The sequence below is a fragment of the Echinops telfairi genome, unplaced genomic scaffold (assembly GCF_000313985.2).
Source record: "Echinops telfairi isolate 266 unplaced genomic scaffold, ASM31398v2 ScPeMD7_7469;HRSCAF=8507_1, whole genome shotgun sequence".
Taxonomy (NCBI): domain Eukaryota; kingdom Metazoa; phylum Chordata; class Mammalia; order Afrosoricida; family Tenrecidae; genus Echinops; species Echinops telfairi.
Window position 1 is genome coordinate 81117485 of NW_022111373.1, and position 15797 is coordinate 81133281.

At 42.3% G+C, this 15797-nt stretch overlaps 1 protein-coding gene across 2 annotated transcripts in view; it reads right to left on the minus strand.

Moving 5' to 3' along the window:
* Nucleotides 1–15797, minus strand: part of MCCC2 (methylcrotonyl-CoA carboxylase subunit 2) — an 83672-nt gene that overhangs the window by 11786 nt on the left and 56089 nt on the right. For both annotated transcript variants that reach the window (XR_006679565.1, XM_004703550.2), the window contains exons 11-14: nucleotides 12871–12943; nucleotides 8520–8596; nucleotides 6214–6280; nucleotides 1454–1610 (exon numbers count right to left, since the gene is read on the minus strand). Coding sequence is in view for 1 of the 2 variants with exons in the window: in XM_004703550.2 (XP_004703607.1) it covers nucleotides 1454–1610; nucleotides 6214–6280; nucleotides 8520–8596; nucleotides 12871–12943 (374 nt within the window). In the remaining variant the exon portion in view is untranslated. The remainder of the gene's footprint in view (nucleotides 1–1453; nucleotides 1611–6213; nucleotides 6281–8519; nucleotides 8597–12870; nucleotides 12944–15797) is intronic.

Genomic DNA, 15797 nt, shown 5'->3' on the forward strand with positions numbered 1-15797 from the left:
CCTCTTTAGTCTATTACTCACAGAGCCAGCAAACCTGCTCAACTCATTCATCAATTATAAGAAGCCGTAGCTTGGCACTGTATTGAAACAATTATATTGCCTTGGAAGAAGGAAACAGATTTCCTCCTTCCCGATACTTATGTTTTTCACTTCATTTTCTTATCATACTGCACTGGCTAAACTCTCCAGTACAAACTGAGGAATCGATGTGGTAAGAGCAGGCATCATTTCCTTATTCCATATCTCAGACAAATTAGCTTTCAACAGCTCAACATTATGTACAATACCAGATTAAGGAAGTCCCCGCTACTCCCAGTTTGCTAAGAGTTTTTATCATATTTTTTTCGGTTGCTTTTTAGATGACTGTATAATTATCTCCTTTATTCAGCTCCTGTATCAATTAATACTAATTTAAAAATCAAGTTTACCTCCCTAAAATTTGTCTAGCTTGGTCAATCAGATGATGTGCTATTTTGTTGTTTTTGCATCTGCTCCCATGAATATTTACAGTCTCAAAAAACCCTATACATGATGAGGGCAATGAATGTACAAATGTGCTTTACACAGTTGATGTGTGTATGGGTTGTGGTGAGAGTTGTATGAGCCCCTATAAAGCGATTAAAAAAAAAACCCTATACAGGTTTGCTATGAGTCCGAATAGACTCAATGACAGTGGTTTTTGCTTGAGCACTGTGGCAGTTACATAGTCTACTGTCAACTTCAGGGAGGGGTGGAGTCTAGCCTGTCAATCAGGTTGCAGCTTGATGACCTCCTATGGAGGCACGACAGAGATAAATAGCTCACTGGAGGCCAGACACACTCTCTCTGCTTGGTATTACTGATGACAAGCCACATGGAGCTATGCTGATGGAGCCAGACCCTGGAGCTGAAAGAGCCACACGGAGACCCACTCCAGCGCTGAGATGCTTCCATCACCACTGGATCTACAAGACTTTCTACGCCATTGGCCTGTGATCTTCCTGCATTCAGAGTCAATGCATGGCTTCATGAGTCTGAAGAGGAATTTATAGCCTGGTATCGGACAAATGGGCTAATATCGGACTTATGGGCTTGATCTGGATTGGGCTGGAATATCTTCTTAATATACAATTTTCCTTTGACATAAAACTCTCTCTTGCATACATATGAGTGTCTCTGGATGCTTCTCTAGTCAACCCAGACTAACACAAGCACAGCTCAAGACAGCATGGCAGCAACACACATTACAGCACGACAAACTGAGGTGGGGCTTTCATTATGAGGCATTTCAAGAAGCCACCTCAGTCTCATCACAGATTTCCTCCACGCAGTATCTGTAGTGTGACGGCACAGATCATGGAATAATTGGCCATGGTTTGCAGATGTATTCCTGTATTTACAAAAAACCGGAATAAGTTCAACTTTTAGCGTTACAACTGAAACATGTTTCAGATAAAATCACGATGCCACCTACCTATATGCTCTGCCACACATCCCATAGTTTCCAGCTCCATACGATCCCCCAATGATGACTGTGATTTTAGGCACGTTGGCACAGGCTACAGCAGCCACCATCTTGGCACCATCCTTGGCAATTCCTCCAGCTTCATAGTCTTTGCCAACCATAAACCCTACAAGAACAGAAAGAGCCTTGGGTGATAGAATTCTCTCAAGATAGTGTAAGGGACATTTTGCCCGAACCTGATTCGACGACAGCTCTCTCACCCTAATATTGCTAAATGAGAAAACTGGTATGCCCCTAAAAAGTTAATTTTTAAACTTTCTTAAGACAGTTCATGCCATGCCACATGATCTTCTATGATGATGCAATTCATCTTCAGGAAAATAGCCTAAAACAATAGCTTGATGGTGAAAGAATGTGACGTGGTGAGCTAAGGAAAAAGTACAGCGGCAAGCCCAGCAGTGAGGGCTTCGGTACGCCTTGACCTGGTTTAAAAATATGAGCTGTGCTTTCTGAAGCACTGTGTTAAAATTTTTATGAAGTGAAGATTAATGTTTTATAGAGATGTTAAGAGTCCCTACCAATGATTCAATAGTGAGATTCTAAAGAAACGATAAATACAGGATCCTTCTACTTCCTTTTTAAAGTGTTATTGGCATATAATTCACGTATCGTACAATACAATGATTTAGACATATTTAAAAGAGTTGTGCAATCATCACCACAATCAATTTTAGAACATTTCCTTCATTCCTATACTCACAACCCTAAGAAACTATTAAATCAGTTACTGTCTCTGTAGAATTATAGATTCTGGGATTCATATAAAGAAAAACATACAAACCCCACCAACAATTATAAAATAAAACACAAAAAGACCTCAATCCCCAAAACTCACTGCCAAGACGTGGTGAGAGTGGTGATACCGGGAGGGTGGAAGGAGGGTGGGGTAGAAAGGGGGAACCGATTACAAGGATCTACATAGAACCTCCTCCCTGGGGGACGGACAACAGAAAAGTGGGTGAAGGGAGACGTCGGACAGTGTAAGATATGACAAAGTGATAATTTATAAATTATCAAGGGTTCATGAGGGAGGGGGAGGAGCTGATGCCAGGGGCTTAAGTGGAGAGCAAATGTTCTGAGAATGACGAGGGCGACGAATGTCAAATGTGCTTTACACAGTTGGGGTGTGCGTGGATTGTGATGAGTTGGATGAGCCCCAATCAAACGATTGAAACAACTCACTGCCATCCAGCCGATGCTGATTCCTAGTGACCAGAGAAAGCGGAAAATAATAAAAACGAAAACAAATTTAAAATGAGCCGACAGGGAGAACTGATACGGTGTTCAATTCTGACCTTACCACATCTGCATTAATCGACTTTCCAGTGTACTCTGTCTGCTAGCAAGGTCAGTCACAGCCCTGGTCAACGATCAGAGGGGAGTCAGGGAAGACTGGTCTACTTCCCCGAGCCCCGCAGCTCTGTTGAGAATGCTCTGTAGCGTCATCATGCACTCCAGGCCGGGGGCTCCTCCCTCGTCTCACCTCCACACCAAGTCAGGCTCCATTGGTCTCTACCAGTTTCCAGGGAAAGTATTTCATCTATGAACCACAATTTCACCTGCCCATTTGGTCATCAATATTTCTGCTTCAGAAGCCCTGGGAGCAGAGTGGTCATGCATTGAGCTGTTAACTTCAAGGTCCACAGTTCAAAACCACCAGCTGCTCCATAAGAGAAAGACAGGGCTTTCCACTTCCATAAACATGTACAGCCTCGGAAACTCATGGGTGCTGTTCTTCTTGACCTATAACGTCGCCGCTGTGAGTGCCCATCACCTGGATGGCAGTGAGTTTGGTTTTCGTGTTCTTGCTTTCACCCAAAGGTGCCTGACAAAAACAACATTCCTGCTTTGTGGAGAAAGAAGAGGCTACCTTCTCCCATAAACATTGACAGCCTCAAAACTCCATAGAGGCTCACTGAGTTAGAATCAATTCCATGGCAATGGGTTTACGGGTTTTTGTTGTTGTTTATTCAAGCCTTGTAAATTTCCGGTATCACATCATTCAATCCAACTAGTATAAGGGAGCTTCAAAAAGTACATGGAAAAATTTCATTATCTTTTAATTCAATTTTTTCACAAAATTTTTGAAGTCCCCTTATATTCATGATGCACCCGTATTGGTGCTGGAGTTTTTCTCAGTAATGAGAAAAACAATTAAAAATGAAATGATATGTCAAAAAAAACATATTACATGAAGATACACTAAAATGTCAGATGCTATTTTAAGGTATTTACCAGCTTTTCTAACTTTGCTTTATTGATCACACATTATTTTCTATTGAAGAGGGTGAATTGAAATTCGTTAATAGGACCCTTATTTCCATAATCCCTTTTGCGATGTATTGCAAATTATATCCTGTGGCTACAATCCCAGTTTGGAAGGAGTTCTCTGCTATGCTAATGGACAGGATAAAGGTGGAGTACATTGTGAGTCTCCACCTCACAAGAAGGAGGCAAGTGCTATCTTGGAAGCAAAGAGCGAGAATCCCCAGGGTCATCACAGAGGAGCTACCCACCACCAGTGGAACACATGTGAAATCGCTGCCTAGAGTGGTGGGTGCAGCCGAGGCCATCCCATGTCCAGACCAGAAGCCGAGGCAAGAAGACCCTGGGCTGGAACAGAGGAGCAGCTCTGAAACGATGAGACTATGAGGCAGAACAGCGAGCGGGACCAAGGGACCATGTGGCTGAGAGGCTGAAGACCAGAGAAGACCTGGCTGCTGGCTGAGGAGAAGCATTGCTGTAGACCAAAAACTGTATCCTTACTGTTTACTGATACTGATTTATGGTAGCACGTTAATAAACCCCGTAGGATGATTTATAATGCTCCCCAATAAAAGGACAGATGATGTCTCTAAAGTGGTCTGGGGCTGTATATAAACCAGAGCTATGAGAACGGACTTTGAGCTTGAAATAATTGCAGCCCTAATCTAAGAACATTTAGTTCTTATGCCATGCCCTTCTCAATACTTGCCCTCATGAAAAGGCCATTAAAGGTATGGGTGCCATAGCAAAGTGTGAAGAAATCAGATGGTGCCCAGCTGTCAGAAAGAATAGCACTGTTCGTTTTTCTGTGTATGAAATAGGCAAATCTATAGAGAACTAGAGAACGTAACTGCATCAATAGTTTCTTAGGGTTGTGACAGGGAGGTTGGGAGGAAAAACGGAGCTAATAATAAGAGTATGAGAAAGAAGAAAATATTCTGAAATTGATTGTGGTGGTGATTACACAGCTCTTTTGAAAATGTTTAAACCACTAAATTGTATGGTATGTGAAATATATGCCAATAAAACTGTTATAAATAATAAACTCCCCTAATTTTGAGTGTTGGCTCAAAATTAGTATGCAGCCACTGCAACAGGTTATTGAACGGAGCGGAGAGGTGGAGTGTGGATGGCGTCAGAACAGGGAAGAAAGATGGAGGGTGGAAGCATGACCAATCTCTGCCTTGGGGGGTCAGAAATGGCCACCGGACTGATTTTTGCAAGAAAAACAATTCCATGTTGGCTTCCTTCTTAGACTACAGCTTGGGCTTTCTGTCCATTCCTTCGGCTACGGAAGAAAGCACGGTTGTTGACTACTGCAGCTCAAGATGAATGTCTGTGATCTTTTTTTCATATTATTATTATTTTTAGTTCATATAAATGCCTTCATTACTGGAAACTTATGATCTCAACAAGAAATAATTCAAAGCAGAAAATGATTCAGTCTTGAAAGCATTGAAGAATAAATGTATTTTTTCACAGTTTTAGAGGCTAAATGCCTAAATACAGATTTTGGGTACCCATCTGTAATCTTTTCAGCTTCCGGTGCACTCAAAGTGCCCACAGCATCAGTTCCTTGGATTTTCAGTTTGTCATCAGACTGTGTACCTTACAGAGCACAGCTACTGAGGGTCACAAGAAATAGGCAGTTTAGTCTGACCCAAAGGATAACTGTGGAGAGCCAGCAGTTGTACCAAGGACTCAAGTTGAAAGAAAATGTTTTGAAAATGACGAAGGCAACATATGTACAAATGTGCTTGACATAATGGATGGATGGATGGACTGCGATAAGAGCTGTAAGAGCCCCCAATACAATGATTTAAAAAAAAAGTTATCAGTTGCATCTTTTGTGTTTGATCCTGATTTTTTACTTCTGTTCATATTTGATTATTATTTCATTCTATTTCCCCCTCCCCTTGGTGAGGTAGACTGTTTTTCTTTGCAATGGTAGTAAAGATACATGTAACAAAACATTTGTCATTTCAACATGTTCCTTTTTCTTAAACATCTTTTCAACCCCACTCCAGAAACACACAGCATGTACTAGAACAGTTTGAGAAGTTTGCCAAATCCTACACTGTTTTATCCATTCTCTTCTCTTGGGCTTAGCTGAGGAACTTGACCCTGGAGCTTTCCTGCTTCACCTGACTTCCTGCCAGGCTTCCAGGCCCCCACGCTCCCCCAGCTCCCTCCAACGAACCCACACCTATGGCCCTTCTCAAACTTCTTTATGGGCATTTGACTCCTCTGGACTCTGAAAATTAAGAAGGCTTCCAAGTTTCTGGAAAAGTGAAACAAAGGTCATGGAATGTTCCAGGAACGTTTGCCCCTCCTCGTACACAAACGGAATGTTGTCCTTGGTTGCTTTCCCCTCAACGGTCTGCCATCATCACCTCTTCTCCCCACACCTCTACTGTAGAGCTGGTCCGCGCGCTGCTAATTACCAGTAATGTTTTGAAGGAACAGCAGAGGAATATTTCTTTGGCAGCATAACTGGATGAAGTGAGCTCCCTATAATCAAATAAAAGTCTTGTTAGAGAAGGATTACCAGATCTAGAATCATCGTATATCCTAAAAATACACAACTGAGTCAAATATAAGAGAGAGTACACTTTGCGTGGCTAGTCTGGCTGTGGTGAGCCCTTATCAATAGGCCATGTGACTGCAGGTTTGTGCTGTCCTGGTGCTGCACAGTCACCTGTGGGTGTGATCACTCGGGCCCAGCTGTAGGACACCTGTCACGAGGGTGAGAAAGTCCAGCGTGACGTTGCAGACTGCCAGGAAATGTAAGTAACAGAGAAGAACAATCTGATGATCTATCGGTGAGATCCCCTGCACCTCGAATCAACGTTCTCCAGTTCTTCACTATTAGATAGAAGACAAACCCGAAGGTGGCTATGTACCAGGGCCAACTCTACAACTCTATTGCACACACCAAAAACAACAACAGGGGTGGGTTGGCCTAGAAAGACATTTACACATAACAACCACCTGAAATCCTTTCATGCACCCAGATCACAGTCAAATCGATCTTTCTTACCAACTCTAAAAAAACTCATTGCCTTCAATTCGATGTCTACTCATCTTGACCCCATAGGATAGGGTAGAACTGTCCCTGTGAGTTCCCGAGACTGCCATTGTTTATGAAGAGTGGCGGGTGGTTTCATTCTGCGGACTTTGTGGATCACAACCCAAAGCATAACCACTGCGTCTCGTGGGTTCGCTTACCAACACCACCCACCCCACCCCGAGCACGTGGTACTGTAGATTAGAGAAGCGATCCGGCTTTTCCAAACTTGAGCCTGGAAATTAATTACTTAATAGAACAAAAATATGGCTATTCCTCTTCATATCTCCTAAAGATTACAGGACCAAGAAAACTGTTTTAAACTCTTTCCTCTATGTTTTGCTTTCCATCTGCTGATCCCTCTACCTCTGCTGGAAAGGTCTGGAGAGGTGCAAAACCTCAAAGTAATTGCTCGACCTCAATATGACTATATTTACAAGCATGAGGAAATCACACAGACCTTTGTGGCTTCTTTCAACAAGCGCAATTCCAGAGTGAGGCCAAACAAAATGCTCAGGCTTATTTGTGCCATGCTGACAAATACAACCGGCGGTGGGGGGGGGGGGTTTGGCCTTGCTCTGACATTTCATCTAGTGAAATATGTACATTGCATATTCATTAAATGTCATCATGTCAGAAATACTAAAGGAAACATTCACTATAGATGCACTATTACATGAAAACAGGTAGCATATCTTTCTGTATACATTTATATAGCAATATATACATATAATTACCTATATAATAACTAGGAACATCAATCTTATATTAGAAAAGAACCAAAGAACTATAACAAAATGTTTCTACTATGATCATGAATGATTTTAATATTCTTTATTTTTACTTTTTTGTTTTAGCTAAATAAATGCGTTGGGGGAAACTGATCTCATTGAGAAAGTAGTAGGCCAAAGCCAAATTCTCTCTCAGTTAGAACACGAAAGGGATTAACTCTAATGTTATCTGTATTAATAAGACACCTCTTACCTCGTTGTACACCCTTGTCATTTGAAGAGGCTAAGCATCTTTTAAAAATTAAAATAATTTATCAAGTAAATGAATTACACCTAGCTTAAGTTTAGATGCGTCTGAGACAATGAATGAATGAAAGCAAAAATTATGCCAAAATAGTCAATAATTCCTCCTTTAAAGCCAAAGCTCCAGTAATAGGCTCTATTTTATCATCCCATTTCCAAATTGTCAAAGCAGCAGAACAGAGATAAACTGGTAACAGCTTAGAACAAAATAAGCAAATCTTGTCTCAAAACTACCTGAAGAGGATCTTAGAATACTTTCTCACAGGAAGCATTAGAAAATGAAATTCTCTGGATATGTTCCTTAGCTTCTTAGACTTTGCCATGTCCTCTATAGAAATTATAACTCAAGCATTTTATAAGAACTTTCCTAAAAGTAGTGCATTTGGTTATTCACAGGGCTCTAGACCGTTCATCAGGTTAAGGTAAGCCACGAAAACAACTCATTCCAACACACACGAGAGCGAGAAAGCGTGCGGGCATGTAAGCATACGCGCACGCATACATACACACACAGAGTCCTGATTGCTAAAGCAATTGGTTAAACATATTAAAGCTTTTCTGTAACGTTTTAATTCACTCACCAATCTTCAAAATTCATTATAGTAAGCCAAAATAAAAAATCTTAAAAACACTTTTTAAGAGAACTTACCTTTTTTGCAGACTCAGAAAAGAGAACACCGTTGTTTCCAATGATCCCTATTGGATATCCAAATATTCTAGCAAATCCTCGAAAGAAAATTCAAAAAAGATGTATGTATTTAAGAGGGCTTTTAATTTAAAATAACAAATACACATTGATGCATATTCTTGTTTCAGATCAAAGTTTGAACAGTAAAGAAAGTCTATCTATAATCTAAAACAGTTCATGTCACAATTCTTTATGCCTAAGGTACTAGAGACTGGGTCGTTTTGTTTGTTTTTTTTAATCATTTGATTAGGGGCTCATACAACTCTTATCATAATCCATACATACATCAATTGTGTAAAGGACATCTGTACATTCATTGCCCTCATCATTCTTAGAACATTTGCTCTCCATTTAAGCCCCAGGCATCAGGTCCTCATTTTCTCCCCTCCCTCCCGGCTCCCCACTCCCTCATGAGCCCTTGATAGTTTATAAATTGTTATTTTGTCATATCTTGACCTGTCCGACGTCTCCCTTCACCCACTTTTCTGTTGTCCGTCCCCCAGGGAGGAGGTCACATAAAGGTCCTTGAAATCGGTTCCCTCTTTCCAACCCACTCTCCCTCTACCCTCCCTGTATCGCCACTCGCACCACTGGTCCTGAAGGGCTCATCCGCCCTGGGTTCCCTGTGAGACTGGGTAGTTTTGAGGTTTTTGCTCTTTTCCTTGACTCTCTAGAAAATTGTGTTGCATGCAAAGACCACTCTCTTGTCTGGCTGGTGAGTTTGATGAAATGGCTGGCTGAGTGTGTCACCCATTCAACTCTTCATTCAGCATATCCCTGAGAGCTGCTATGACGTAGACATTAAGGATATACTGAAATATAGCAAAACAAAGACACACTGTCTTTTAAAAGCCAACTTTAAGATCTACTGGTCATGTTGTGTGACTAACTTGCCGGAAAAGACCTGCAGTAACGTTAAGGCCTTACAAGAAAAAGGATAAATAAATAAAGTGCAGCAAAGACAACTGGGGGTGGAGGGCGGAGACAAGAGCACAGTCACGCTGGTGATACATCAGTTTGAAGTAAGAGCCCTAGCTAAGCTTGGAAGAATGAGCCACTCTCCTTTTCACTTTGGTGTCCAAGTCTTTCCTTCTTTCCAGAGACGTGCTTCCACTTTCTCTACCACGCTGAGTGCCCACCTGCCAAGCTAGCGCGCGCACACACACACACACACACACACACACACACACACACGAGGGAAGGGGAAAGAACCACAAAAGGCCACAGTGAGGTTTGATGACACTGAAACGTCTAGGTGATTTCAGGGGAAGCTAATTATTCTGAAAACTCAAAGAAGAACTCCATTAGAGAGCCTTTCCAAGAGTGTGACTTTTCAACCAGGGAAGTGAAAAAGAAAAAAAGCCTACGTTATGGTGCCAAATACTTGGAACTCAAGAATCACAATTAAGCTCCTGGAAGTGGGTCGGAGAAAGGATGCTAGAAAAGTCCCGGGAACAAAAAGCCCTGTCTCTTCAAGCCACGGCGGAGAGAACCAAAGTCAGAACTCGCCCAGGTCAGTTTGTTCAGGATGAAGTCATGGATGAGGTGCTGGCTATCGTTGTACAACATGACGAATGTAATTAATGTCATGCAAATGCGAAACATGCTACGTTTTACCAAACAACTGGTGAAAGGAAGTAAGAGCACTGAATGTACACTATTCCTTTGGGTCCTTTACTCTCTGCCTTGGTCTGGCTTTATTGTGGGCTGTTGTTGTTGGTTTTTTAATCACTTTATGTGATAATCCGACACTGAGCTGATGACTACCTAGATTCCTCCTTGGCTTTCAAACCTCAATTCCCAGCAAAAGTCTGGGTGCACATCCTGTGTGGCAGTGCCACTTGTAGAAGCAATTTGGCATAGGGGTTAACTTTTAAAATCAGTCAACTCCTAGCTTTGCCCCACCCCCACAAAAGGAGACGGAAACCGAGTGCATCACTCACCTCTAAGATCTAGCCCTGAAGATGCCCTGGCCTGTTCCCAAACAGACCTTCAGCCTAAATAGGTGGACCTGCTAGGGCTCCCCAGGCACAGGGTTTGCTGTATAGGACACGTGCCCCACTAGAAAAGGGGGTTTCAAAAAGTGTGTGGAAAAAGCTCATTACCTTTTAGTTCTATTCTTCCATGAACTTAAAGGCCTCTTGCATAAGTACACCAGTGGAGGGAGGGCCTTCATCAACTTCCTGACCAAACATTGAAGTCCAGACAAGAAAGTAATCTGTCTAAGAAACTTGTAGGGCATGCATATGGCAAGTGCTAACTGGAGGACACTTCACAGCTGCCACCGATACTCACTCTGAAGAGAAATCTCGCTTCCTCCTCCCTTCCCTTCACCTGAACTCCCATGCTTCCCCAACCTTCTCATGGCCATTCCCCGCCCTCTCCTACGCCCACCGCACACCCCCACGCCCTTCCCACTCGCCTCAGCCAACCCTGCCCCCTTCCCCTCTGCCACTCACTCAGCCCCCACTTTTCCTTCCTGCCTCCCGACTTCCCCAACCTTATCTGAATTCTAGGCCAATCAAAAAGAGACGGGGAATCTGGATGCATCCCTGTATTCCAGGGGCAAGTCTACCATTAAATAGATGCCCAGGGTGGCCGGTCCACCTCTAGAGAAAGCAGAAACTGCTCTAACTTGTTTTCAACTGCTTCACACTGAGGGTGCATCTGAGCTGACCAGTGACAGAGCCTGGCTATAGATCAAACAAAAAGCCCTTAATCACTTAAATACCAAAATACAAAAACATAAATCCCACTCCCAGTTGAGCCCTTTGCTTGCTTATAAATCAGACCAGGAGAAAATACTGTGACTTATCCTTTAAGTCTCAACATGTATTTGCAATTTGGGTTTTTGCAGCTAGTTTCTATTCTACTGTGATATGCTGTCTTCAGAGTGGCTACTATAAGCTGTTGAAGATCAAACCAACTTCACAATATGTGTTGGGACATTTGTCAAAGAGAGACTATTAGGGGTCTAGTATGTGTTTCTTGTGGGAAACAGAAAGATTTCTCCCAAGTTGTCTCCCCCAAATGTATCCCAAACTTAGCTGCTTGCTACACATGGCAAATGACTATACACTTGGAGGTCAACAGAAGTAGGTCAGGGGATATTCTCCCTAAGAGTTATCAGCCATCTAGAGCAAGCAGTCACCACTGTTTACCCCACAACAAGTAGGACCCACTCCCTTCTGATAAGGATAGTAACTGTCTGTTTCCTTGTAGGTGACCCCAGAGAGGTCAAGCCCACACAAGGGTGACCAAGGTTTAGCTGCCATCATGAATCTAGGGTCCGCCCATCTTGTCACATGTATACCTCTAGTCCCTCCCATTCCTATGTGCATACCCCTAACTCATCCCCTTCCTGTCACACGTATGCCTATCGTACACCCCCTTCCTATGATGTGTATACCTATTGTACTGCCCCTTCCTATGATGTGTGGTTACCTGTAACCATGCTCCCCTAAAGATAAAACCCTTGGTAAGCAATAAAGGGGTCTCTCCTGCTCTCGTTCCAGGGCTCTCCCCACAAGGACCATCAAGTGGGGCTGAGGTGAGCACACTACCATGAATTGTGTCTGACTCCATTACTTCAATCTCTCTTCTATCTCTCATGCTCTCTATAGCTTCACTATAATCTTATTACCGCCGTACAATTGCACCTACAGGACCAGTGATGATTTGTTGGGGGCCCTCCTTTGCCCCACAGTTTCTAATACTTTTCTTCAAGAGTCTGTAAATGTAACCCTTAAGACGAATGAATTAATTTTCACAAACATCCTTTTTTGTTGCGGTTATTCCCCAAGATAGACTTCCCTGATTTCAGGTATTCTCAAACTAATACTTGCATAAGTTAATCGACATCAGAGCTCTGTGGAAGCTCTGGAAAGCTCTGAAAGCCTCTTGTCAGCTTGGGGGAGTTAAACATCACACAAAACTACTTAGTAGAATTAGAGACAAGAGAACAAAGGAGGGATTGCTGGAAATTTCAAAATAGTATCATTATCTAGAGAAACAAAAAGAATTACAAATATTTTCTGCTAGCTACACTAGTAACAGAACATTTTTATACAGTTAAAGCTACAAAGTCACAGAGAAGGGCCCAACCACATCATCGAGCTGTCACCTGGTTAAACTCGCTGGATCCATGAAGTCATCCCGTTGCTAACAATCTTTAAGCACAGCTCCTTTTGGCCACTGACTGGGGTATTTATACCGTTCAAAGCTCATGCCAAGCGTTTCTGAGCTTTGAGATAAGACCTCATTGTTTCCAAAGTAATACAAAATGTTTGTAAGTTCGTCTTCTCTTTTATACCTGTGACTAATGTGTCTCCATACAAGGCCTTGAACTCATTGAATCTGCTTCCATCCACGATTCTAGCAATGACCTACAGGGAGAAATAACAATGTCCCTGAGAAACTGCATTAAAAAGAATGTTTGTGTCAAACTTATTTATAAGGAAAACAAATTCACAGTGAAGTTGTCGCTTTCACAAAATTTCACCCCACACAGAAAAATCTTCTCACCAGAATTTCGCTGTACATGCATGTCCCGCAGCCATGCTGAGCTGACTTACACTTCACTAGAACAGACCAGGTCCACACACAGAGGAACAAGAGCGACAGCCTGAGAGCATCAAGGCCTGCCGACTGCCTCCTCAGAGCTGCTGGGATTCGGTTAAAACACAGGGTCAGAAGATAGGGGCACCAAGTCACAGCGACACTGGTGGTCTCGGTGTCCTGGAGTATACCATTTAACCCTTCTGAGTCTGTTTTCACTTCTAGGAAGGTAGGACAAAGCGGTGAAGACATGGTGAACTCCACTAAGGAAGAATGCTGAACTTAAGAATCAGCTCAGAGACCCAGCTTCTACCACTGAGAAACCAGGATCACTGACTGGTCACCTGAGAGCCTCTAAGTCTCTGTTTCCTCTGTTTAGCGTTATTGTACAAGGTGCTCACTAAACACTGCCTAATTCTCACTATAAGGTAGCTGCTACTGCGGCTGCTGCTATTATGATCCCCTCAATAAAAGTTCACTAAGGAGCCCTGGTGGCGTAGCCGTTACACATTGGGCTGTGAGCTGCAAGGTCAGCAGTTCAAAACTTATTATCAGCTGAGAGAAAAGATGGGAGAAAGATGGAGTTGTCTACTTCCATAAAGAATTACAGTCAAGGGCAGTTCTACACTGTCCTGTAGGGTCGCCATTAATCGGCACTGACTCACGGCCACGAGTTTGACGATTCTGAATTGGATGCGCTTGAAGGGTCATCCCACATACACATTACCAGTCTAAAAGAAGTAGAAATGAGTAAATAGTTTATCCTTAAGGCTCATAATTATCCAACAGGACCCTTTCAAAGACCATCAACCATGAAGCACAAACAGACTTCACCAGGAACTATTTTAGATGCTAGGCACTATCTTTCCATCTAGCTTACATCTCCCTTTGTAGGCTTCCCATAGCAATCACACCAATCAAAGCCTTCTTTTCAAGATGCCCAGGCTGAAAATTGAGTGAGGCTATCCCAATCTCTTTTCTTTTCATAAAGTAAATGTTTTGAATCATTCTTTAGTTATTTTCCTAAGAGGTTTGACAATATAATGGAAAAAAATCATTGTCTGTTCTAGGCGCTAAATACTTCCAAAATTGTGCTTTTTAATAAGCAATCAACATATAACAACTACCATTATTTTCACACACCCAAACAGTAAACAGCCCCAAAATAATCATTAATTACATCTTGGAAATAATTAGCAGATTAAAACTTTTTAATGTGGAGAAAGGAGGTGATTTACTGAGAACAGCACGGGCACCAATACAAGAAACTTACAAAAACAAAGTGACTTGTGAAGGTTATATTTTATGTCAACTTGCTGCACCTATGTGAGGCATGGGTGGAGTCCAACCTCTCAATCAGGACAGCCTAAGGATAACTCCTGGGGGCGGGGGGGCTTTTTATATGAGATACTGTGGAGAAAGGCTCACTCTCTTGCCCCTCCTTCTCCTTCCTACACACCCAGGATTGGCAACCGATATGGCCTGCCATCCTGGAGCTGCAATGCCCTGCCATGTTTCTGCCACCTTGGATCCAGGTGACTCTACCCCCACTGGCCTGTGATCTCCCCACTTCCCACTTCACCGTCTTGCTCCATTAGCTGGCAGATGTGTGGGTCTTAAGGGTTCCAACAGGCATCTAACCCATGGACTTGAGCTAGACCTGGCTCGGCTGCTTCCTTGATACAAATTGCTTTCATGACATAACACTATTTCTTATACATATATTAGCATTCCTGATTTTGTTTCTCTAGAAAACTCAGCCTAACAAACCACACCAACTGGGTCATTTAAAGTAACATTTAAAGTAACCACACTCTAGGGTCATTTAAAGTAACATGACCTTTCTCTTACAATACCAACCTACATAAGACACACTGACTCATTGTCATAAAACCCAAGTTTCAGGAGGTGTTCAGAGTGTGAGGTACTATTCCAAACTCTAGAAGCAGAAACCAAAACTCAACAGAAGTTAAATCCCAGCACCACGGACTGGAGGAACAAGGACTGGAATCTGGGTTCTCCAAGTCATACCCCCCCAGGGCTCATCTCACATCTCCATGCCCACTCTGCAGCTGCATACATGACTTACTTCCTATAATAAGAGAACGTGCTATGTTGTAATCACAGTCATGAGGATGAATCAACAAAAAGGATAATTTTTTAGGAAGGTTCGAAAGAATATATCTTTTAAAAAGGATTTCCATTAAGATGAAATGGAAATTCCATGAATGGTTAGATTCGTATCTGTTTTTCTGTATCTCTCCTCAAGAACTATCAAAGATACTACTGCTGAAAAGAATGACTAGAAAACTTGGCTGCCTGAAGCATCTCCTTTTTCAAGAGCATCAGAGTTTAAGAACCATATTTGCTGTGCTTTAATTAATTGGAAAGTCAAACTAGGCATCTCCTTCGAAACTTTACAACTGACAAGTCATTTGCTAAAATAGTTACCAGTTGATGCACCTTAAAATCCAAGACAGCATACTCTCCAGACATAACAGGGTGTTGCCTAAATAACTACATATATACTCGAGTATAAGCCGACCCAAATATCAGCTGAGGCACCTAATTTTACCACAAAAATTGCATTTAAAATATGCAAAGATATAGCGTCTGGGGTCTTAAAAGCTTGAAGGTAAACAAGTGGCCATCTAGCTCAGAAGCAACAAAGCCCACATGGAA